The sequence below is a fragment of the Podarcis liolepis genome (assembly GCF_965112155.1).
Source record: "Podarcis liolepis genome assembly, chromosome: 8".
In the NCBI taxonomy this organism is placed as follows: domain Eukaryota; kingdom Metazoa; phylum Chordata; class Lepidosauria; order Squamata; family Lacertidae; genus Podarcis; species Podarcis liolepis.
This window is the reverse complement of record NC_139560.1, coordinates 14689658-14716054: the sequence shown is the minus strand read 5'-3', so window position 1 is coordinate 14716054 and position 26397 is coordinate 14689658. Positions and strand designations below refer to the sequence as shown.

The 26397-nt window shown below is 38.7% G+C and overlaps 1 protein-coding gene across 2 annotated transcripts in view; it reads right to left on the bottom strand.

Moving 5' to 3' along the window:
* Positions 1–334: 334 nt before the first annotated feature.
* ATAD2 (ATPase family AAA domain containing 2) overlaps positions 335–26397 on the bottom strand; it is a 29049-nt gene continuing 2986 nt past the window's right edge. For both annotated transcript variants that reach the window (XM_083516512.1, XM_083516511.1), the window contains exons 2-28: positions 25343–25485; positions 22940–22989; positions 22111–22279; positions 21084–21186; positions 20737–20827; positions 19963–20067; positions 19492–19609; positions 18954–19061; positions 16382–16490; positions 16043–16158; positions 15455–15629; positions 15287–15375; positions 14223–14382; positions 13299–13389; positions 12133–12441; positions 10559–10685; positions 9682–9868; positions 8550–8735; positions 7994–8129; positions 7665–7861; positions 6499–6658; positions 6124–6246; positions 5238–5390; positions 3663–4046; positions 2795–2928; positions 2166–2294; positions 335–984 (exon numbers count right to left, since the gene is read on the bottom strand). In XM_083516512.1, the coding sequence (XP_083372638.1) occupies positions 952–984; positions 2166–2294; positions 2795–2928; positions 3663–4046; positions 5238–5390; positions 6124–6246; positions 6499–6658; positions 7665–7861; positions 7994–8129; positions 8550–8735; positions 9682–9868; positions 10559–10685; positions 12133–12441; positions 13299–13389; positions 14223–14382; positions 15287–15375; positions 15455–15629; positions 16043–16158; positions 16382–16490; positions 18954–19061; positions 19492–19609; positions 19963–20067; positions 20737–20827; positions 21084–21186; positions 22111–22279; positions 22940–22989; positions 25343–25437 (3837 nt within the window). In that variant the 5' untranslated portion in view covers positions 25438–25485 and the 3' untranslated portion in view covers positions 335–951. The remainder of the gene's footprint in view (positions 985–2165; positions 2295–2794; positions 2929–3662; positions 4047–5237; positions 5391–6123; positions 6247–6498; positions 6659–7664; positions 7862–7993; positions 8130–8549; positions 8736–9681; positions 9869–10558; positions 10686–12132; positions 12442–13298; positions 13390–14222; positions 14383–15286; positions 15376–15454; positions 15630–16042; positions 16159–16381; positions 16491–18953; positions 19062–19491; positions 19610–19962; positions 20068–20736; positions 20828–21083; positions 21187–22110; positions 22280–22939; positions 22990–25342; positions 25486–26397) is intronic.

Genomic DNA, 26397 nt, shown 5'->3' with positions numbered 1-26397 from the left:
CCCCCACCCAAATTCAAAGGTACTTCTGTCGTAACATAGCCATGGAGAGAAGAGCAAGTGACTGGGTGCTGTTTGTCACTGAGGCAACTAGCTTGCCTAGAAGCAGGAGCTTTAAAGCACGTGGGACTTGAGGTCTTTCCCAGAAGAAAAAGACTTAAACGATCCTGACTAAGGCAATTCACAACAGTAAAAGCAAGGTGGGGGAGGGAAGGGGGGAAGCCAGTAAGAGCTGGGATTTATGAAAAAAGAGAAACTACAAACAGGAGAAAACAAAGAAGGGATTAATCCATGTCTTAAGCTGTAATAGTGACTTAAAAAAGGTATGCCAGCCAACTTTTTTTAAAGAGTACAGAAATTTATTTTGTCCATTAAGATTTAACATATTCATATATTATACAACAAAGAGATTACAGATTGTATTAACACGAGAATTAGTGCAGTGATAGAAATATAGATTGTGTTAAAAACTTGAAATAAGAATACTAGAATGTCCCATCACTCGTTTAAAACCCATGTGAGATTTTAGAACATCAACTATATATTTTTTTAATAGTGGTTCAACATATATACATGATTTAATTGAAAAACATTTTGACATAAATTAGCATGTATTCATTTTACAGAGAAAAGTGGTGTAATGTGTGTAGATATTTTCAAAACTTTAATGAAAACTTCCACCAAACTTCTTTCTTTAAAGAACACACATTAGCACCACAAAGTTACAAACTTATTTTCAAATAGAAGAAAAAAACCCCAAGCATATTGTATGAAGACTGTTAGGGTGGGCAGATCACTTGCATTCTTTAGTTCTTTCATCCAGCTTGTTCAATGTCTATGGCTTTTACATCCATATTGAGTTGAATCAAGAACATTTAGGCTTGTTATATGCAGGTATTTGATCCCAAATTAATAGGGGATAACATTTCAAGCAAGAAGATTTCATTAGCAGATTTAAGTAAAGGCTGCAATTTCTCTTGTCATTTCCTGAAAATGAATAATAGCATCAGTGACAAAACCGAACAGAATTTTATTAGGTACTTTTCTCCAAAATGAATTTGTAACCTAATTATATTCTCCAGATGTGATGTTTGCAGATTTACATTGTAAGCTTTCAATGGAAAGAGCAGTCTCATCTATTGTATTTCAATTTAAGGTGAGGAACAATAATCGTTGGGAAAGTGTATTTTGGGCTTCATACACGTATCAAAATAAAACATTGTTAATAGCTTACTGTGAATGCACAGATTTGAGTCACTTTCCCCCCACATGCTAGGGGTGGGGGGAGCAACAAATACCAGGAACCCTGTTTCATTTATCACACAAGCTAGCAGGCAGGAGCAAAGTAGGCTACATCACTGGACTTTAGTAGTTATGTTGTGCTTTACATTATGTTTGAACTAATTGCTCTTTTATAATACATTAAGGCCTAACACTTTTCACCAAGAGAAGAAACGCCATGGTGCATCTGTAGCAGCACAACTGGACGCCTTCACCTGCCCCACCTATGACAAAAGATGTCTCTCTCACATTGGTCTCTACAGCCACAACAGGTGCTTCAACCTTCCAACACCTTGACCTCACCCCCAAAGGCACACTCCTTCACTGTCACAAGACACAGATGAATGCCAATGCCAATTTTACACCCCCGCAATCAAAATCTTTGGTCCATATTGTCTAGAACAGGATATTTAACGGGCAGAGTGGTGTGTCTGTGCATATGAAATACAAAATGCTTATTTAAAAAGCAGTCGTATCTCCAGTTCTCAGTGATGCTTTAAAACTGAGGAGAATCTGTGATAATGGAAAAGCATCCACAGGGAAAACCCAACTGCCATGGAATAACCCATCACATAAGGACACGATATATGCTAATCTGAAAGGTACTATAGAAGCTAACAGTTTGACATATGTAGACTGTAAGTAACACAAACATCTTAAGACAAAACTGGCATGAATGACTATGACCTCAACTGAAAATTGCAACATGGAGTCAAATGCTTCAGTATATTTGTGAAGTTTGACTTAAGTCTGGATACAAAAAGGACATTAAAACAGACTAATAGAATAGTCGCAAACTTAATGTAAAACACAACAAATTGAAGTGTCTTGGTATCTATAAAGCAATGCAATTGGATCACAAGAAAACACCCGTTAACATATCATACCTGCAACAATTTGGTTTTGTCATAGTCCTTGCGATGTCGATAAATACACTGGCTGAGCAAGGCATAAAGTTTTTCCAACTGAAGTATAGTGTAGTTCCTACTTTTCTCAGTAACAGTTTTCAGCAATTCCTGGAAAAGATGAGTTTAAAGCAACAACAATCCTTTTTCTTTATTCCCTTAACCACTGATTGTACAGCGTTGTAAAGAACACATTGAGACATGAGGTACAATGCAGAAGTCAAAGTGGCTGGTGCGTGTAAGCATGATGTATCTGAATTTCTCTATTCCCATCCACACGGCTACAAGCTCTTTAAAATTTAAATTCCAATTTGGGTCCAAGAAATACTAAGCATGCATGAATTTCAGTTCACTAGACTAACAACAATGTCTTAACAAACAGCATTTATTTTCCAGCTGGGAATTGGAGCTCATTAGCAACAAAATACTACTTGAAGATAATTTAAAATAAGTTAATTGCTCAACTCATAGAAAAGAATTTTCTGCCAGTTTTTGCCATATTACCTGCCCCAAAGCATGCACCCATGACATCAGAAACCACACATTAACCTAATTTTTAGATGCATTTAATCTCTTATTTGGTATTCAGTAGGAAGACAATGTGTACATACATTAAGTTTTCCATGGTCAACAATGAGTGGTGGTGTCTGCTCTGAAAGAATCTCCATAGCTTTCTCAACACTAATGAGATGTTGCTGTTCCACTTGAGAACGCCTTGCACGAGTCATGCGAAGCATACATACATCTAGAATAACAAAAAGAAGCTAGAACAAGAACAACCAAATAATCGAGGGAAAATGGAAAAACATGCAGCGGAAGCTGTTCGACAACGGAAGCAATTACTTCTGAGTTTTTGCCGTTCAAAAACTGAAATGTCCGGCTTCCGAGACACTCAAAACCGAGCCCAAGTTCTTTCTCGCTAAAGAATATCATTTCCACGGAGTAGCAGAAACAGATTCAAACCAGAAGATTTTTTAAATACAACTGTTTCATTTTGTAATTTGATCTATCTATATAATATGTTGGCCTTGCTCTAAGTTCTCTATTGGGTCACAATAGCTAAGATTTTGCCAGGTATTTATGAAACCCATTAGTTCTATAACAGGGTCAACCCTGTGCCCATTTACTTGAATGCAATTCCCACTGAGTACAATAGGATTTACGCTCAGCTAAATGAGAAAATATTTCTTGCAAATCTAAGGCTAGGGAGTCTGTATCTGCAAAGACGCAAGAAAGGTAACTTAAAAAACACAAGAATTCAAACATAAGGTTTTGAACAAAAGTCAAATTTGATACATTTGAAATGTCTGCTCCAATTAGCCTGGCATGATCAAAATTTCACTGAAAATTTCACCTTGCTTAACTGTTTTGCAAATATTTCCAGAATTGCATGTATGTGGGGATGGGGATGGGAGAATAATTAAGTAAATAAAGGAAATTATGTATTCAGATAATGCCAACAGATGACTCTCCACTTACCATTGATATCCTTATTTAAAGAATTCTCTGTTAGATCTCCATTACATCCTCTGTTTTGCTCTGAACAGTTAGTATCCTTGTTGTTCTCCTCAGACCTACACTTAGCACCGTTACTGGCAGACTGGTCACTCCCATTCTCTGTATCAGATTTGTTTTCAGAGCTATTTGTGTGCTGGTCTGGAAGCACAGCTTCAGATTCTTCCACTTCAGTTTGTTCCATGCTGGAGTCATGATTTCCAATGCATTCTTCTCCTTCACTCTCTACTTCATCTTGCTCTTCTCCCGGAGCTTTGTTTTCTTTATTGAAATGAGAAGTCTTCTTCCGCTTTGCTAGGTTACCCTGGCACCATCGGCTCTTTCGTCTGAGTTTTCTCTTTGATAAGGCTACAGCAAAGGTATAAATCAAAATTTTAAAACATATTCAAGATATTAAAAATAGTTTCATGTTTCCCAAATTAACACAACAATGCTGTTTATGAGGACCAAAGTCTTCCTGTGGAGAAGTGGGAGAGAGGGACAAGAGGTGGGCAAGTATGGGGGATACCCTGTGTCCTGAATGGGGTAACTGTGCCCCTAAAGGACCAGTTGCGCAGCCTGGGAATCATTTGGGGCTCACAGCTGTCCATGGAGGCACAGATTAATTCTGTGTCCAGGGTGGCTGTCTACCAGCTCTATCTGGTACGCTGGCTGAGACCTGCCTGCGCAGTGTCTCGCCATAGTGGTACATGCTCTGGTTATCTTCTGCTTGGACTACTGCAATGCGTTCTACATGGGGCTACCATTGAAGGTGACTTGGAAACTAAAATAATCTAGAATGCAGCAGCTAGACTCATGAATGGCAGCAGATGCCGAGACTACGTAACACCAGTCCTAAAGGATCTTGCTCCCAGTGTGTTTCTGAGCACAATTCAAAGTGTTGGTGTTGACCTCCAAAGCCACAGTCTCGGCCTTGTATACCTGAAGGAGCATCTTCACAGACCAACCTGGACACTGAGGTCCAGCTTCAAGAGCCTTCTGGCAGTTCCCTCATTGTGAGACATGAAGCTACAGGGAACCAGGCAGAGGGCCTTCTCAGCAGTGACATCCACCCTGTGGAATGCCCTCCCATCAGATGTCAGATAGATAAACAACTATTTGACTTTTAGAAGGCATCTGAAAGCAGCCTTGTTCAGGGAAGTTTTTAATGGTTGATGTTTTATTGTGCATTTAATACTTTGTTGGGAGCTGCTCAGAGTGGCTGGAGCACCCCAGTCAGATGGGTGGAATAATAATAATAGGAGATGGCACTTGATACAGTGGCATAAAATAAAGATATTCTGAGATCAGCATTGCTTTACACAATTAAAATTCCAGATTATGTGTGTTGTCCTTGCATTGGGCTACTATCCAGTTAAATTCTACTCAGAGTAAATCCACTGAAATTTATGGATCTAAGTCATGTCTATTAATCCCAACGGGTCTACTCTGACTCATATTGGATACACCCCATTATGTCTCGTTTAAAGACAAGACTGACAACTTGAAATCAGTTCACAAATTGTTCGTTAAGTAAGAATAATGTAAGTTAACACTTACCATTGGAAGGGCAAGGAGAGCTAGAATCCAGAGGCACTGGTTGGATTTTCAGTTTCTCACCAAATTCAGAATCCAGTTTCTTGTATTCCAAGGTGGTATTCTGCTTTGGCATTACATAATAGTAAGAAGGAGCATATTTTGAGGAGCTGCAACCTTTAAAAAGAAATTAATTTTTGTAGACATCTTTTATTAAACGTTACTGAACTATAATGATATTTTATGTTCAAAGATGAGGGGGTGTCATGGGACTTCCAGAGAATGCCGGGGAGGAGCAGGAACAGTCAGAGGGAGGTGGACAGGAAGTGATGGATGGGGAAGGGGGGGGAGAGAGCCAGGAGGCGCAAAGGCTCTCCAATGGTGAAGCAGAGCCCCAGCACCGCACAGGAAGTTCCGGCACTGATGGTGAGGCGGTGCCTGTTCCGTCTGCCAAGGAGAGGAGAGAGTTAAAGAGGAGGGGGGAGAGGTGTCACATGAAACTTCTCCGCTTTTCTGTTGGAGGAAAAGCCTGCAAAGGCCACTCCCAGAATCTGAACCGGAGGATTCAGACACATGATTGTAATGTGCTGCCTGTACGTATGTAAAATAAAGAACTGGAAATATCTCTGAGTCAGCAGAGGTGCTTATTGCAAAGAGCATACACAAGCCATCACGGGGGGGGGGGGGGATGGAGAATGTGTAATCCAAAGGGATGCATTTAGACTTTTTAGATCTCCCCCAGCCCTTTGTGTGTACATTGCACACACAGCACTGGCTCTTAAAGAATATGGGGTCCTGGAAAGGGGAATTTGAAACAGTCTAAGGGGCTGCAGCAGGAAATGGAAATTTGGCATATTCTTCTTAGATAAACTATAATGTAGTTGCTTTTTGAGTAAATATTGTAACACACCTCTTTTTTTACGAGATTCTTGAATTTCTTCACAAAGTTGTTCGAAGTCTTCATCCATTTCGTCCTTAATTATTGCATATGCTGTATCTCTGAGAGAACAGGCTCTGTGTCTGATAAGGCGATCTATCAATGCACACACAAGAAAAATACTTTGTAGCAGCTTCACCAGTAATTTCCATTATACTGTAACATTTATACTCCTTGCTGAACTACTGTGATTTATTGAAATAAAAGTATGTTACAACGAAAGAGTTCTGTAAAAAGAAAATACAGCTTCTAAAACATTAACTGTCATTTAACATTTCTGATTTGGATATCACAGTAAGTTTATAACATTTTTTTCTGTAACAAATACAGTAGTATTTTTGTACTCACCTCCAGGGTCTCTGTCTGGATTATACTCTAATGCATTGCTACAGATCAAATCAATATCTTTTAGATAGTCTTTGGCAGAGAGATATTGGTGAAGGTCAATTTTTGAAATAACTGTTGAAAGATCCATTGGTTGTTTGATAACTGTAACATAGTCTGGTACCTACAAATGTAACATAAAAAACTTAAGAAATGTCTCACTTAAGCTAGAAAACAGAAATCTTGTTTTTAAGAATGTTTGACATCTCATTATGTTGGTCTTAATGTTACTAAATTTGCTTTAAAACTGTAACTGAAGTATCAGGATACTGGCAGGAAGCAGCAGCAAATAATTTGTCAATCAACTGGACTGCCTGTGACAGGTTAAAATTCTCTCAATAAGATCAGATGAGGTTTAGTTCCTGTTATTGCCAGCTATAGGAACTTGGGTGCCTCCTACATGCCACTCAAGGAAAATGTGCTCCTTTCCCTTTTGAGAATTGAAAATACTCTTTATATTTTGAAGAGATACAGACAAACACAAACAAACAAACACACACACACACACACCCAGTATTATAAGCTGTGCATACAAACAACTCATTTTCTCTCACACATACACTTTTAAAGTCAAGAGACACTTTAAACGCAATAGGAGTGAACCATGGGCTAAATGTTATTTTTACACTGGAAGTGTTAAACCAAGTCCTCAGGGGCCAGCGAGAGAGAAGTAGGCACGCGAAGGAAGGTAAATGGAGGAGCTAGATGGGACAATGAAGGGGTGGTAACAAAGGAGATTCACAATGCAGGTAAATAAGAGCTTGGACAGCATTTGTAAGTCATTTATGGCACCTTCCTGTCACTGAACATAAGAGATTTCTAAATTTGAAGTTTTTCAAACAGGCTTTGCCTTCCATTGCAATTTTATTTAATTCCTAGAAAAGGCAGTATCAGCTTTGGATAGCATTCAGGATGCCATTTTGTGTCAGTTTTTGATTGCACTTGTACAGCCTGTTAGATCCACATTAGACAAAATGATAACTACCTTACTACATCACAGAACATGTTAATTATTGCAGCATAAAACATGTATGTTCCAAATAAAGTGGCAGGAACATACACAGATAATTACTTTGGGCCACATCATTGTTTATTTATTTGATGAGCAGAGATAAAATCCTAAGCATTACCTCATGTAAGTCAACTGGTTTTGTAAAGGCTCTGAAACGTTTGTCAACAGCAAGCCTGTGAGTAACGTTTCTTAAGAAAATTCTGAGTTCACGTAAAGTATCTTCTTCTTGCCCCTCAAGTTGTTTGACCTCCTCTTCTGTTAGTTGTCGTGGTTCAGGTGCTGCTGCTACTGGTAGCACTTCTAGAGCCTGCAAAACTGTGGGGGACGGACGACGGGGTGAAAGAAACCATTTTGATGAGTTAAAGCGCAGATATTTTAACTGCAGTCATTTTCAACATCCCATCACCTTTACAGGGCCTTCTAGTTTTATCTGTTGCACATACAAACCTGCTTTCTTTTTTGATGCAGGTTGTTTAGCAGCTTGGTGAAGAATTAAATTCTCAAAAAACTTTCTTCTCTCATCAGCACTAGGCAAGCAGACATCAAAAACTTCTCCATACGCTTTGTCAAACAATTCTTGTACCTTAAATAAATGAATAATATTGAAATGTACAAGTTCTTGTGAGAAGGAAATAAGAGTGTCGAAAGTGACAGAAAAGATCTGAGTTCCAGGGCTATTAAACTACTAATACTTAATTACTGAGGATCTGAACAAAAAAACTTTAGCTCAAAACTTGGCAGATATAAATAAATCTAATTTCAATTTATTTTACCTGGAAATTTACTAGAGTTGTGTTGGAATGCTTCTGTTCTGTAAGCAGTAATGGAGCACTGCAATTTTTGTGATAGACTAAGTTTTCCCTAATTGCTTTCATGTTTAGAAATATTTGGCAAACATTAAATACTCATTCATCTTTATTTATTAAAGAAATCAAATGCTTAAGTTAGAAAAAGAAAACTCTGGATCAAAGAGATACCCTATGAATTCAATGACATAAAGTACCTCATCTGGCAAAGATGCATGGTGTACATCTGATGTTGCAAGGAGCAAAATTGGAGCAAAAGATGGAATGTTCTGTAGCAGCGCAGTAAATGTAGCTTGCAGTGTTTGCCCAATTGTCTCCCACCACAAACGAATATTTGGAATGTATATTATACTTGGAGCTGTTCTCTTGGCTTCACATATTAACTAGTAAAATACAAGAAAAATGATCAGCTGACAGGTCATTAGCACATTTGTCCTTTAATCATGACTTTTTTGCCTGAAAGACACCAAAATCAAAATCATTAACCACTCCCATTCCCCAAATTTGTTAATTTTGGGACCAGCCCCCACCAGATTTTCTCAGATTCCCAAAATCAAAAAGGTACTTTTAGTTTGTGTAGTTACTGCCTGCCTATCTGCACTAAGTCCCAAAAATGGCTGATAGGACAAAAAAAACAAACAAAACAAAACACAACAACAACAACAACAACACAAAGTACAAGCTAAAACAAAAATCTATAAAAACAGGAAGGAACAATCAGCATAATGCCAAATGTTAACAAATTTGCTTTAGCAATACACATTTTCTCAGGGGTATTTCTGAAAGTGAGGAATAGTCACTTGTCCATACCCCTTTTCTTGCCTCTCTCATTAATCTTTATTTTAATTCATCACTATTTTCTGGAAGGCACTTGAAATCAAATATACTAGTCATCTGTTAACCAGATTAATTATAAACAATTCAGATGCAAACAGTACAACACTAAAAGATATGAGGCATTGTCTGAAGGAATATGTAGCAACCCTGAAGTACTGTAAGTTTTTCTGGGTCTGCTGAGATGGAAATACTGCCTTGAATTCCATCATGTTAGAAGCATGATATGAATGAGCTAAAAAAAACCCCAATGAAGCATGACTGAAGAAAAGCAGCATTCATATTGTCAACCATAATTATAATTCTCAAACCTTAGCCAAACTTTAAAAAAAATCCTCTGGGGCAAAAAGCCTCCCACCCACACGCGGAAGATGATCTGACATTCCAGTTCTCTAGAATTGTCTTCCACCAGAAAGTGGTAATGTTTTCAGCATTTGCTGAAAAATTTTGTTCTGTTAGCCTCACTTAAGTAGCACTCCTACAAAGATGAAATACCTGCGCACATGTTTCTTCAGGTGTTTTGGCACTGATTCCAAAGAGAATGGAAAGGTCTAGTGTATACACAGTGAACTTTTCCAAAGCATGTATCACTGCCGGAGCCAAGTGAGAGGCTTGTCCAAATCCTGGTTCTCCTGCTATTAAAAGTCTTGGTCGGCAAGAGGTTGGCTGGTGATAAGCATTTCTATAAAGAAGTGAGAAATTTTCCTATCATGAGATTTTCTTCCTTTGGGTTTCCTGGAAGGCACCTCACTTCCTCAGGAGGAAACAGCCTATATTGGAACCCACAGCCAGAGCCAACAAATTTTCATTTCCCTAGATTTTGGGGCGGGGGAGCTGCTCCAAATCCCCTGAACCAACAACCCCCAACTACAATACAAAAACACACTAAGCCACAGCTTAATATAAATTAGCACAAGTAAAATAAATCAAGTGATATACAGCATGGAAGGAAATAGGCAGGGATTTAGGGAGCTACCTCCCCCACACGTATGCCACTGGCAGAAGCTACAAAGCTATGGCAGAACAGAATCACCAGAGCTGACGCCAGAAATGGCACATGGAATGACTTGTGTAACAGAAATTCATAGTAAGGAACTTCCCTTTTCTCCAGAACTTTCAGGAGGGCATTCAACATTCCCCTTGGCACCTGCCAAGCCCCCCCCCCCATGGCAGGCAGAAGGCGAGACACCCCACTTTAAGGTAGGCACTGAAGGGAGGTCATTACTGAATGATGGCCCACCTTACAAGCCTCAGTACTGATCATCAGGGAGAATGAGGGAGCAAGCATACGACATCAACCACCTCAATGTGAAAATAATGAAGCTTCCTTTAAAGACCAACCAACCAACAACTGCAACCTTTTATCACTTACCTGCTAAAAATCAGGAACATTTCTTTTCGTTTATCATATATTTCCTGAGAAGGTCCAGTTTCAGAAATTGGTAGTTCCTCTTCATCACTGTACAGCAAGTCACTGTCGAATACCTGACCAGCAAAATCTTAAAAATAAAACAAAACTCTGCATTATTTCCTTTGGAATATTGTGTCTGATTTCTAAGGCCTGGTACTAATTTAAACATTCCTGTTCTTGATAACATTTTATGTGCACTGAAGCCAAGTGATTAAACTCTGCATAAATGCAGTAAACTAAAATGCTTAAGCAACTTTAATAATGTCAAGAAGCCAAGTGATACTAAACAAACAGAATAACTCTGTGAATGAAGAGCAAATACAAAGGAACTTCCTGACTGATAGCTCAGTCAGTAGACAATTAGACTCTTAATCTTAGGGTCAAGGGTTCGAGCCCCATGTTGTGCAAAAAAAAAATCATGCATTACTCTGATCCTATGAAACGCTGGCAGTGCCCAAATTCTGGAATGCCCTCCCCAACGAGGAAGTACAACACCAATACAACAACTATTTCAGCACCTTCCCATTTGCCCAGGAATTTTGGATTATATTTTAGTTGGAATTTTGGTTTACTGTGCTTTTTAAGTTTATGGGTTTTTATCTACCGGTATTTTTATTTTGCTGTATATTGTTGCACTGAATTGTTTAGTCTTATTTTGTAGTTGTATATTGTATGAACAAGTTTTTCATACTATTGAACCTATTATTGATGAAGAAATGTTTTAAATAAAATTTGCTATCATTCATGACAAAATGAAGCTCAATCCAGATAAGACTGAGGCACTGTTAGTGGGTGGTTCCCTAGACTGGATGGATGAGAGACTGCCTGCTCTTGATGAGGTTACACTGCCTCTGAAGGCGCAGGTGGTACTCCTGGATCCTTTACTGTTGTTTGAGATTCAATGGCCCTGCTGGAACAGAGTGCCTTCCACCAGCTTTGGTTGTTGGCCCAGCTGTGCCCCTATCTGGGCAGAGATAATATATTTTCTGTCTTCTGGGGAGTGGCAGAAATTGTTCTGTACTTTCCAAAGCCACCTCTATGTGTTCTGAGGTGCACAACTGCTGTTCTGGCTCTTCTGGCCCAGAATCAGAAAATTTCTTGCAGGGCAGGAGTTTTGCGCCTCTAACCTGGGCATATTTCTTCCAGTCTCCACATTTGGGCCAGTTATCATGAATCTTCACTTGTTATCAGTTGGCGCTTATATGGATATTATTAGGATAGGTTACATAAGCAGGAGTCTTAGACTGCAGTTCCCTTTCTAAGAGATCATTTTCTCGAAAGGTAGCATATTAGAGAAAATGCATTTGGCACAGAAAACAAATTTATGTACGGGTGAATTTATTTGCTAAATAATCAATCTGAAGCTTCAGTTCCTCACAAGTTTTAGTAGTTTTCTGTTTTTGGCTTGCAAAATAGAGTAATTTCTTAAAGGAGAGGATAATTTCAAGTTTCAGTTCTGTACTGTATACCACATCAGATTAATTAGATACGATATTCACTCATCCCCCCCCAAATGTAAATAAATGTGCACATACCTGACTTCCCTTTCTGTGCCAGTTCTGCATGTGGAAAGACATTCTGTAAGACTTCCAGGATTCTTTGAAGTGTATTTTCAAGGAGTGGTTTGGAAATGTTGGAGAGCGCTTGGCCAGGTGAGGTCACTGCCCTCTGAGAAGCAGGTATGGACTTTTGCATAGCCACCACAAAATCCTTAGCTGTTATGTTAATAGAAGAGATATCCAACTGCAACTTGACACTGCTGGTGTAAATCTGAGGATAACGTCGGCGCAAGGCACACAAAGCTGCTTCAGCACATATGGACTTAATGTCAGCTCCACAGTACCCTACAAAAGGAAAAGCACATCTGTATGAAATGATAGGGCCTGCAAATAGTCTTATAAGCCACACAAAGATCTAATCATGATTTATACAAAAGATTAAATAATCCTTCCTGTCTCAAAACTAGAGGTTATTTAGGCCAATTCCATGCAATATAAGAAACACAGATCACAAGTTGACTATTTTAAGCCGTATTTTAATTAACTGGGGGTTTTTTCCCCCTATTATGTTTTATTGTAAGTTATATTCGGTGTTAGCTGCCCTGAGCCCAGCCCTGGCCGGGGAGGGCAGGGTATAAATAAAAAAATGTTTTTATTATATTATTATTAGCTATACCTTATATACGTTTCATATAGTGCTGGTGTGAAGAATGAACAGCTGATGCCTACCATGCATTTGTAACATTAGCCTAGTAGGTGTGCTACAATATAAAAGCAATCCCCAAATAATGGATGTGTTACTTTGCATGGCAGACATTGTTATATGTAGCAGCTGTATTCTTTGATTAAATAGTATTCAACAGCATTCTGTACACAACTTATTCCATGGCCACCGAGCACGCTCAGTCCTCACCGGACTGTTTCCAGGTTGTTGTTGTTCCGGCGGGGGCGTGTCCTAAAGGCTGACTGTACTCTATTGAGACCTATTTGTGCAGTGGGAGTAAAATGCTGTTATACGTCATCAGAAATAGAGGGAACGATGGCATAAATTGCAATTTTCAAGGTGTTTTTTTTTTAAAAAAACGCTCAAACCAGTGTTTTGGCTAATAAGCATGTAAATAAAAAATATTGTTAGGAGGGTTCTGCAGAGATGGCAGGTGTCTAATTTCAAACTGTCAAAAGTTTTATCATTATCATCTTACCAACACTTTTTTCAGCTAACTCTTCAAGGAACATCTCTGATGGCTTAGGTGACCATTCTCGGGTGTGAATCTTAAGGATCTCTCTCCTTGCCTAGAAACACAAACATGTATTTCAAATACATCTAGTTTCAAAAGACTACCCATATTATTTCCCTTTCAAATACTGTATCTTCCTTTCTAGTTACAGTAACCAACATTTTCAATATTACACTATTTACAAATGTTCTGAAGTGGGGAGTTTTTAAATTTGGTTTAAAAAAGGAAAACACAGGGGGGGGGAAATTAAAAGTAGTAAGGAATTTGGAGATGGCAAGGAAAAAATGAACAACTATGAAGGAGTAAGGAGGATTCAGAAATGCTCAGTCGCAAGACAAAGCAAGGAGGGAACTAGAGGCAGACTGAAGAGCTGGCTGATGCAATCATTTTGCATCTTCTGACCCCAACCTGCCTGTCCTAAGCAGTGGGATGTTATCCCACTATTTACTGCATGCTCCCACATATAATTCCAGGGGAAAAAAGGTTAGTGTTCAAGCTTTTCAGGTTTGAGAAAGTTATTAAGGGGAAGTACCTGATGAGAGGTGTATAAAACCATGCATGGTGTAAATAGTGGATGGAGCAGAGATAGAGAACCTGTGGCCCTCCAGTTGTTGGATTCATTTTTACTATCATAAGATTCATTCATTCATTATTGTTATGGAAAACCAAATTCCCAGTTGCTACAGCAGAACCTATATCATCTGGATGCATTTGGGATTTGTGAAGTGGCATCAGCTGTCTATGCCCAACACTTTTCACATGTTAGTGTTCTCCACTCCTCTCATGTTAGCCTAGCAGAACAATTTTCAGTAGAAATCAACTTCCACCCCCTGCCATAGACTCTGGGTAGGTTAAAGCCAAATATGCATGAACAAAATTGAGTCTTACATCTTTATCTGGCAAGGTGAAAAGGAACTCTCTATCGAAACGTCCAGGCCTTCGCAAAGCAGGATCTATAGAATCCAATCTATTGGTAGCTCCAATCACCACAATCTCACCTCTGTTGTCTAAGCCATCCATCAGTGCAAGCAATGTAGACACGATTGAACTTTCAAAAAGAAAACAAAAATATTTTATCCACTGTGGCTCAGGCAAGATTCTGCTGGCACAACCAAAAGGAAGAAACCATGGTCCTTAGCTCCACCTGCAATCCCTGTTGCTCTAGAAAACTGACTCTTGGGCCAGGGGACACTCAACTTTTTCATGTCTATGGGGCAGCATACAGATGAGGACTGAGTGTTTGTGAGAAATAAGCAACCCTCATATTTAATCTGCAAGTGGAAGGCATTTTGACTTTGGGGTCCAAGCCTGTATCATTTTCTACCCACTGAAGAGATCCAATTAAAAGGAAACATAACTTTACTTTGTAATAGAAAGCTGTTCCCAACCTATAAACACTCACTGAAATTTCAAATGAAGTTTTGACTCATCAAAGATAAAATAACTTATGTGAGAGTCAATTAGTTACACGGGACAAATATTTCAAATGGGACAAAATCATGCCAGAGCTGCACTTCCTCAAGACCTGGCAACACTGTCAAAATGTTCCACATTAGCAGATCTTATATTCCTGTCATAATGCCACATAGGTAACACATAAACCAGTTCTGAGAACTGGTATGAGAAACAGGATGGTGTTGCTGAACCTCAAATTTGTGCTCTAACACAACTCACAGAGTGTGTATGTGTGTACTAAACCAATGTTGCAGTACACACGCAAAAGTTTGCCTGCATACCTGGAGGCTTAGGTATCATTTGCCAGGAAGAACTGTTACTAACTTTAGGGAATTGGTTAAATACAAAGGTGCTTTAAGCATATCACAAATTTAAAGCTTACAAATCTACAATGGAAACAGTGACTTGTCATAAGAGTATCTGTACAAGAAGTAATGTATTCAGGGAAAAGGTTCAGGAGATTTGAAGACAAACATAGAAAACAAACAAAGTTGTACCTGTGAATTTGATCTTGCCTACTGGATCGTACAGGAGCAAGACCATCTATTTCATCGAAGAATATAATTGAAGGACGCATCTGAAAGGCCTAAAACAAAAGCTCAAATGTAGAAATTCTGAAGGCGCTATACAGAATACATTATAGAGTAAGATAAAAGTATAATTACCTGATCAAATAATAAACGAAGCTGTCGTTCAGATTCTCCCACCCATTTACTGAGGCAGTCAGCACCTTTTCTCATGAAAAATGCTACTCTTCTATCACCTTTACTACACTCATTAGCAAGTGCCCTGGCAACAAGAGTTTTTCCAGTACCCGGCGGACCATAGAAGAGGCAGCCCCTATTAAAAGTATGAAATTACAGTATTTTGGTTAGTATAATGTTTCATAATTTTCAATAGTATATCATACTTTACCTAATCATAATATAATTTAAGCTAACCTCATTAAATATGCTTATGAGTTTCTGTCTGCCTAAGAGAGATTTCATCCCCTCCCCTCTTCTGGGTCCCACCAACAATTCATTTCAATATTCCTCTCTCCCCATTTCAAAAAGCAACTTGCATTCTGCTGGCATTGTGTTGAAAAAAATGTATGAACATGCTGCATCTATGCAAAAGTCATTAACTATGCAAAAAGTAATCTTGTGTGGAGGGCAGGCTAAAAAAACCCCTAGCAATCATGAAGAGAAGATCAAAGTTTACAATTGGGGTAAGTTCACTGTCATCCTGCAAACAAAATGTTTGCTTCCTACCTTGGAGGCTGAATTTTGAATCTCTCAAACACTTCTGGATAAAGTAGTGGGAAAACCACCATCTCCTTTAAAGCTGAAATATGGCTAGATAGTCCACCCACACTATCAAACTGGATCTAAGGAGAAGCAGAATTAACAAATGAAGGTCAACAAAACACAGAAGTGAATAATTAAACCTTATTACTTAAGTCTTTAAAAAAATTAATGGGTACTTAAATGAACAAAACAGCTACACAGCTCTCATTCAGGTTAATCAGGAAAACTTGAAAAGCTGTGCTTATTTTAAGAGAGTGGTCAATAACAAAATGTACTTAAGAAACTAGGAAATTAAACACTCACTGAAGAATCTATTTGCATTGGATCAACATCAGCCAGGCTTGCTCCAATTTTCATTCGATCCTTGTGGATTCCCTTCAACTCATCTTTCCTAAAGTTTAGTGGAAGGCACCTAATTTGAGAATGAAGAGTTGTTTTAAGTAATAGAGAAGGAACAAGTTCATATTGAAACATGGAAATGGGGTTGCCTTTAATTTAGCAAAAGTACCACGAGATGTAATTTCAAATTAGAAATCTACTCCATACTATCTGTAAAATACTACAGTGCTCCCCAACCTTTTTATTGCCGCAGACCGGTAAATGTTTGATAATTTTTCCATGGCCCGCTTGTTTTGATTTAATAATTTTAATTTAATTTTATCTAAACATGCCTTCAAAATAAATACAGCTACACCAAAAAATGAATATAAATGCCAAATCGGAAAAACTATCCCAGCGCTTTGCAAATGGCCAGCCTGAACTGCACGCTGCAGCCATTTCCCCACTTGCCTGGGAGCAAAAACCGGTAAGCTTCCCTTAGACTAACACGCATGCTGTGAGGATCGTGCCACCTGTGCACACGTGACACGAAAAGGAGCCTCATTCGCGAGCTTGGAATTGCCAGCGGCAGCGGGTGTGTGTGTGAACGTGAGAGACACTTGACGTCCCGGATGAAATACCAGTGCCTAAAAAGGCTTTCGAGGGTTTATTTGGTTTATGTCTGCAGATACGATTATAATATATACACCCACTCCTCGAAGGGAAGCGGGGGGGGGGGGGAGTCTGGGTATATGGCTGCCACTTTTACAGGCCAGCCCTAACCGCGTTTGCCCGGAAGCGTCTCCTTTTCCCCCATAGTTTTACTTCCAAGGATGTGTGCGCAGGATAGCAGCCCCCATGCTTTCGATGTTTCACACGCCCTAGTTGAATCGTGGGATTTACTCCCACCCATCCCATTAAAAAAAGAAAAATAATCAGATTGGGGTGAAACCCCTTCTTCCTCGCCATACCCGTGAGGTAGGACACCACTTCTACTCGTGATTCACAGACGAGAGCCAACTGAGTGAGGCTAAGAGGCGGCGACTTCCCCAAAGCTAGAAGGATTTCTTCGAAGCCAGCTCCCAGCCCTGAAGACTTGCTCTTCCTTGTGTTTTAAATGGTTTTTGTTTTGTTTTGTTAGTTGTATGTGTTAGTGTTTTGTAGTGTTTTTTGTATTGTATTGTTGTATTGTTTTTTGTTGGGTTTTTTTTTTTGGTTTTCTGTAGTGAGTTTAAACTGTTGAAAAATTAATAAATATTATTTTTTAAAAAAGAAGAAGACTTGCTCCAAAATGGCACTACTCCCAGCTTGGTTTTGCAGTTTTGACAGCGGATTCGGATTTTATACCTGCGTTTAGACAGGTTGAGAACGCAGGAACCGAAGTTTCGTTGCCTTTTCGCTGGTGGCAAATCAAGGTGTCCCCCCCCCCCCCGTGCACTTACCTCACGGCAGCTTCTCTTCAGTCCCCGCGTCTCCGACCTCGAGTCCTCAGTCCTCCTGTGGCGCCTCCTCCTCGGCCAATGGCGTGAGGTTTGCCTTTCAGCCAATCAGGAAGCGGGAGGACCTGCTCCCTGATTCGCCAGGAGGAGCATCAGTGTAACAATAGCGAATTTTCATTCGCTATTGTCACACAATGGGCGGGCTTGGGAGGGCGCAATGCTCTGCGCCTCGGCCGCCCGCCACAGTGAAATGATTTGAAGTTCCTCGGGCGGCCCGGTGCCGATTGATCCACGGACCAGCACCAGTCTGCGGCCCGGGGTTTGGGGAACACTGCTGTAGAATCTACATTAGCTAAACATAAAACAGTTCTTATGAATATTGTGGGTGAAATTCAATGCTGTACAATCATTCTGTCCGTGGAAGCATTTCTGCTTGCCAGGCAAAACAATCTCTCTTCTCCTTCCCCCACACTTTATTCTGCCCCCCCCCCACTGATTTCAAAGGGTGCAGGGGAAGAAGCCCAGCTGCACTAGCATGACTCATTGTCCTGCCTCATGCTAATGCAATTATTAAGTCAAATCCGGTTCTGTGTTTCCTCTGAACAAATTATTTAATCTGAGGAACTAGAATTCTCTAGGTTGCTCATTAACAATGTTTTAATCATCTAGTATCCAGATCAGGGACTCCCAAACCGTGATTTTAAGTTAAATTCAGGTGGTTTGTGGTGTGCCTGTAAAAGTAACATTAAAAATCATGCAGCATCTAGTACACGGGTTCCCAAATTTGCATCTCCAGCTGTTTTTGGACTACAGTTCCTATCATCCCTGACCACTGGTCCTGCTAGCTAGGAATGATGAGAGTTGTAGTACAAAAGAAAGAAAGAAAGAAAGAAAGAAAGAAAGAAAGAAAGAAAGAAAGAAAGAAAAGCTGAAGGTCAAAGTTTGGGAAACCCTGACCTAGCACAACACATTATAACTGCCACAATAGGCAGAAAAAGTAGTCTGCCAAGACCCTCAGCAATTTTTAGGAGGTCTATTGGGAAAATGTTTGGGAACCACTGAGCTAGATAAGAATGTATATGTACATTGTTATTCTGAGTCCAAAAGTTGCAGGATACCTGCTTAATGCTTTGCTCCGACTTCGTTTCCTACGCCTTTCAAAGCGTTGCTCGTCATCAGAAGAAGATGAAGATGTAGAATCACTATTGTGAATTGCATGCTTTCGTCTGTTTTAATTAAAAGACAAAACCTGTTAAGTAGTCACTGTGAAAAATTGCACAATTAATTTACACGGCCAGTTAAGGCATCCAAATTATTCCATGTATCAGCAAAGTGGGTAAGCTGCATGCAGATGAGTTTGGTGGTAGATCACAGGCTCCCCCCCCAAGAAGCTCAACAACTTTGACCTGAACCCCCCAAAAGGGGGTAGATCACTGCCAGTTTTTAACTCTGTGAGTAGATCGCAGTCTCTTGGGAGTTGGCCACCCTTGCTCTACACAATTTACTATAGATGAAGAAGTCATAACAGCAAGTACAACTGAAGGAAAGTGCAGCTGATTTGAAACTATATAGCCTAGTTGTTGAGTAAGTCAGGAGGAGAGAAAACATTCGTGCACTGATAATACTGGAGCACTAATACACAACAAATCAACAAACCTGTTAATCTTCTTACAATAAGGACTCCTTGATCCCGCAGGGCTGAAGGAAAATCTTCGTCTCACTGGAGAAGCAGCATCAGGATAAAACAATTTGGGCTTCCTCTGGTGCCTTGGTTCTATTAACAAACATCAAAGTAAGAACAGTTACATGTTCCCCCTTACATATTAATGGATGAGAATATAAAATGTCAAAATTTTGGAATATCACGCACTTTTATGTTAAGTTTAGTTCTAACATGAACTAAGTTTGTGTTTTCATTTCTGGGACAAGACTTCTCAATCATTCAAACTGGAAGATTTTCTGGTAGTCACGTAGTGAAAACATGTATAATTGTGTGGCAAAACGTAAAGACAACCAAAACAAAGCAAAAACAGAACAGGGGTTGATATACCAAAATAGCGAAGCTTTCCAAATAAAATATGCAACGGTAAATAAACTCCAGGGAAAGATGGTATAGCGGACACCTACTTTCTGGTGAGGCCTGATAATGCACAACTGTTTTCCGCTGTCTAAGGTCGTAACGCTTTTGATTATCTTCTCCATCTTCATGGTCTTCACCTTCTTCTGAAGATTCTAAATAACAGAATTCTCTTTAGCTTAAAGAAACTTACTTGACTTACAACAGATTCTAGGGCTGTAAGTGCAGTTAGACACTATCGATCTTGGATTAGGAATAACAGCTTCACTACAGTAAAAGCTATTACGATTTGTTATTTTAAGAGACTGTAATACAGGCATCCCCAACCTTCGGCTCTCCAGATGTTTTGGTCTACAACTCCCATGATCCCTTGCTAACAGGACCAGTTGTCAGGGATGATGGGAATTGTAGTCCAAAACATCTGGAGGGCTGAAGGTTGGGGATGCCTGCTGTAATAGCATCTCCTCAGAAATCCCAATAAATTTTGTGAGTTTAGGACTACAAACTAAATGGATTTTTGGAGTAATTAACTACCATCTCCACTTGTCATTTTCTAAATGTCTAAGGTGAAGGATGTTCCTATAAACAAAAAGGTTTCCCATTGTGTATACAAGTTATGTTGATCTAATTTGTATTTTGTTTTACTGAAAAACAATAAAAACATTTTTTGGGGGGGAGATTCCAAAATGAAGCATAATTTTTGATCCTATTGGAGTATACTAATTCACCCACTCAAAACCTAAAGGTTTGGTGAAATTGTACTGCACTGTATTAAAATAATAAAACTGAATATAGCTCTAAAAAGTTAAAAGTAGAACAATAACCTGCACTTCCATCTTGGTTATCAGTGGTTTCTTCATCAATCCTTTGGATTGCTCTTTTTGGTTTTCCTCTTGAGTACACATTAAGGTTTTCCTAATAATAACAAGTGAAAACATGTAATTCAAGTCATCCCATGACATGTATCATACATGCAATGAAACTATCAGCTTTAAGGCCAGCTCCAATAAAAGTAGCAAAACACTATGGAATAAATGTTTAAGCTTTCCATCTCCATCCCTCTTGCTAAGGGTATAAACAAAGATGAAGTTAAAATTGCAAAATACATATTTAACAAAGAAAGAATAATAGCAAGAAATTATTCTTTTACACAATCTGTATATACATGTACCTCTTCTCCATCATTAAACACTCCAAGATCTTCCAAATCCAACATTCGTCGCCGACGCATCTTCTTCATATCATCCATTTTTTGTAGTACAGCTTCTGCAGTGCTTGACAAAGTGCAAGATGTAATCAAACAGAACATGAAAAATATTTTAAAACAAAAATCAGTTAAACAGAGCAAGCTGCGGTGCTGCGCTAACAGGTTATGGGAATATGAAACTAGCTTAATATATGTGTGTGCGCGTGCAAGGTTTGAAATGAATGGCAGCAAGATAAAAGAATTTTACTACAGTCCCACCTGAAAGTGAAATAGCAGAACTTTCTTTCTATTATTCAAGCAGAAATCACAAAGATAACACCCTATCTTACAACAAAACTAAGAAACCATTGAAGCAGTTGCTGGTTGAGTGGGAAATCAGAGCATGAATCCATAGGTGTTAATGAATGTTTATTTTTATTTAGCATTAAGGTTGAACTAAAAGATTTACTCATATTTTGAGTGCTTCTATACTATTTTTCATCATATTTGGCATCAGGACATTTCACATCAATAAAAATATATGGTAATAATGGAAGACGACAACACCAAAATAGTAAAATTCAATAAAAATTCCCACCCAGTTTCGTCCGCCATGTTTATATTGTAAGCTTAACGATAACAATAGTAATATTGAACTTACGATATAAACCTGGTTGGTTGACAGAGGGCAGGATCTTTTAAACTGAATTTTAGCAACAAGTTCTATGACTATAGTAACAATATAAACACTCCAATAAATAACATAAACAGGCTACTATGCAGAGCCGCATGCATACTCAACATAACTATTAAGTCCCCTCTTTCCACTACAGAATATTTTAATCCCTGAAGTTGCTCCTGTAGTTATAGAGCTATCCAGTATAATACAAGAAGCTGCAATCAGAAATTAAAAGTGGGGAAATACCATGTCTTTCACAAAATTTTCATTTCCACCACAGTTGTTCAAGAAAATGCTTTCTCAAGACATTTTGACACTATAAAAAGTCCTTACTTTGTAATAAGCTTGTCAAACAAAACGGACTGGTTCATAGTACTAAAGCGGCTTCGCCTAATTCTGCAACTGCGGCGGACTTCAACATCCCCATTTTCTTCTGCAACATGTTCACCAGACTTCGAATTTATTCCTGTTTTCAAAGACCTAGTGACACGAACTACAGTTCCTATGTTTTAAAACAAACAAACATTCTTTTCATTAGTCTGTTGGCTTACATAAAGAACAGATTTTTAGGCATTATTCTTTGGCGTTGAGAATTGTTTCAAAAATAAGTTTAGTATTTATGCAGTAGTCCTAGGTACTTCTTATGTTAATCATGTATTTCTGTGAGGTTTTTCAAAACTGATGTTTGGATGCAGTATTTCTGGGAGCAAAGTAAAATCAAATCCAGGAGCAATTGGCTCTCATTACCAAAAGAAAACATTAAAATTTAGTGTCAACCCTAAAAAAATCTGAAACTCCCCTTGTTCAAAAGTGCTATTCTGACCCATTCACCTTCTGTTACCGCTGCCCTGTCCCCTCTGTAAGCCACCAAGGGTAGAGGGGCCCTCTGAAATGGTGCCTAAAGGGACACATTCATTTACCCTATCTCTAAAAATACAAAAGGAGCAATAGGTATTGATAAGTGGCATAGTTTTAGGTCAGATCATTCTTACTACAGCAGAACATAGTGCCTATGAAAGCTATGGAATGTCCTTCCACTGCAAAGGTACACAAATGTCAACCTTCCCCAGGCTAGGAGGTTGAATGGTATCAGTGGTGCACTGGATCATTTTACAACTCTACATTTCTATAATTCACAAGATTTGTATTTTACTAGATTTACCGTATTCACAATCTTCATTCTTTTTATCTGCTTGTTGTCTAGCCAGCTGCCTGCACAGAAACAAACAGATTCAAAGTTAAGATTTCACCAATTTTTATTTGGCTCAGTACTGGAACTGAGTTGAACTCTGGGACCTGCAACTCTTCTTTAGGGTTCCAAACATGTTCTTTTTCCAGAATACTCCCATTTTCACCCATCCACTGGCCAATATGCTTTTCCCAATGAGCATGCTCAGTTCTCACTAGGCTATTTTTGTTCTCTCCCACCACCCAAAAGGAAGATTTGTACTTATGCAAGGCTTGAGGGAATGCTTTAGCTTCATAAGGACTGGCACTCTTGAGAATTTGAATAGTTTATGAAATCCTGTTTATTTGTTCAATTTTCAGTTATAAAAAGATCAATTCTAAAAGCTCAAATTAACAAAAGGTAGTGCCAAAATCATTTTAAAATGTAATGTTGCTTGGACACTAAGCCTTTCTTTCTTTAAAATTAAGAAGTTTTTTAAATTGCTTATAACCATAGATCTCTACATGATTAGTAGAAAAGCAAACATTAAAAACGAAACACAGAATGTTAAAATTAATCAGATAAAATTAACACCCCAGAAATGCTTCAAATAAAAGTTTTTATGGTATGCCAAAACCCAGTGTCAGAATCTTCTCACCTCCACCAATGGGTCTTGCCTCTGCTAGAAGGGTAGCATAATGCAGGGGCTACTATGCTAAATGCTATCTTCTGAGTAAAAATAAATATGGTATCTAGAGTGGGATCCACCACCAAAATGTCAGCCCTGAAGCCCTATGACCTAGGCAGCCTATAGGGAGTGAGGTGCTCTTTAAGATACCCTGGTCCTAAGCTGTTTAGGGCTTTGCACGCTAGTACCCAAATTATTTTTATTTCCCCAGTCTTACAACATTTCTGTGTTAACTGTGGAGATTGCCCTCCACAGGCTGCAGTATAATTCTGGGGTATTTAGTACATAAATAATACATTTTAAATGTAAAATATTTTAATAGTTTTCAATGATATAATAGCTACACTGCAATTTATTTTCAATGAAGTTCTATTCTGCCACAGTGTAGGAACTATTGGTGGCTGGTTCATATGTTCAGAGAGACTGTGTTCATTCAGTTCTAGAGTGGGTTGTCCTATTCCACAAGAATCAGGTGTGTAGTTTGAGGATGATTATAAATCCATTATTGCCATCCAGTGCTCCAGGGGCACGTAAAGTACAGTATTTTGGACAGCACCATTTACAGACTCTCCAGAGTAGATACATCTTGGCCTCAGTTATTAATTCTCCAGTAAATTCCAGATACGATTTACTGCAACATGCTCTTTTATGGGGCTGCCTTTGAAGACACCTAAAAGTTCCAGTTAGTTGAGGACACAGCTGTTAAGACTGCTAAAAGGAACCAGGAGGTAGGATAATAATCAAAGTTTGAATTTGCTCCCTATCACATACAACTTCAGTTCAAAGTGCAAGGTACTTATTTAAAAGCTCTACCCAACTAACAAAACAGTATCTACTAAGCAGTCTATTCCTGGATCTATCTGCCTGTGTGTCAAGAACTAGACCTGAGACCTTTCTCCAGATACCCTCACCACTGGAAGCAAGATGAGTGGCAAACAGGAAGTGGGTGGCAAACAGGTGTAACCTGAAGCTAAACAGTTGATAACCTGAAGCTAAACTGGAACACATTCTGTAGCAAAGAATTGTTCTTGGGCTTACTGAATGTGGTTTGTTGCAGTGAAACAAACTGCAATCCTAATTCAGACTTGACCATGGATTGTGGTTACTTTTCAGTGTTAGCTGGGAGGAGCAAAAAGGGGCACAATTCACTGGTGCATCGTAAGCTAAGGCCCACTATATGTTGATGCAGTGGCTGCCTGTCCGGATATGTATGTCATATACACAATACTTAGTTAACAAGAAACCCTACAAGAGATAATCTTTTCACATGATGGTAGTAGAAACGTATGATCATTCAAAAAGTCTAAGATGTGAATTTTTAAATCTTAAAGTATATAAGCCAGTGCCATCATCCTCAAGCAATCCAGCCAAGAACTTTAGTTGAAATCCACCTCAGAAAAGCTGTAGTTTCTACACCACAATTTTCTCTAACAATGACCAAAGGACAAATTCACTCAAGCAGACAATTTCCAAGGCATGGCATACAAATAGCAATCAGCATAACTGGGCCCACTTAAGTTCTGGCAATGTGAGGTGCTCTACATGCAGTCAGATTTGTAAGCACTAATTTACTCTGCATGGAGCACAGCATGTGTATAAAACTCTGGTACTTAAGAGTGTAGGACTTAATAAACTAGGCTACAAGTAATACAGGTAGAACATAAAATGATCTTACAAACTTATCTGCAAGAAGTAGAAAAAGTTATTACCTTGTAAAATGTTTCCTGTTAATACCATTCTCACTCAGCATTGTCACGCTTTTGTCAAAACTAGAGTCTGAATAATGTTGATTATTTTTCCTCATAGATCTTAAGGAACGTAAATGTTCACATTCTTTATCTGAAGAAAACTCCTGAAGAAGTAAAAACCAATTAGGAACATGCACATTGTACTATTTGCTTTTAATTTTTTGTGTTATTGTATATTTTAATCAAGGATGCTTTAATATTATTGTGTATTTTAAATAATTATGGATGTTTGAATAGTTGTAAACCATTTAAAAGCCAATTTGACATGTAAGTGGTATATAAATTAACAACTGCCAAAAACCTCTCCATATTTTGTGATTAGTAGTTGCATATCAGCTCCTCTATTACATTTACATTAACTGAAAAGGATGTGACTGGCACTCCAGCAAAGATCACACATTATATGTTTTAAATGTACTGCCTAAATTAAACTAGCTTGTTTACAATAGAAAAACTGAATTGAAAGGATACTTTTGGATCACCCATGGTGTATGTAAAATTGGAAGGATTATTAAGGCAACTAACAAGAGCATGAAACACCAATTGAAAATTAAGAGATGAAAGCATTAAACAAATGCTCTTCAACTGTACACAAATAGTAAAAGGACGTATTTACAAGTAGATAGATATATGGTTAGATACACACATACACCCTGAAGTTCCAGTGAAAAATTGGGTCTGTTCTCCACTATAGTCATGGCGTGACCCACACAGTTCTATTCTGTCCCCTATGATATCTACATTAAAATACAAGTGTGTGATAGTTTGGAGGTTTAAAGTCAATAACTATTTCTCTATTACATCTGAGCCAAGACACCCAGAAAATGCAAAACCACAAGGGAGGATGAAGTCAAATAAACAGATTAATTCAGAGAAGGCAAGTTGTTGGTAGATAGGTATTCACTGGTACTCAAGACCCCTCCTGAATGCTAGGTCATGGGCTGTATTAATTTCTACTCAGAATAAGGTTACCAGATTTTTTTCAATGAATCTGGGGACACTTTTCAACTTCAGTA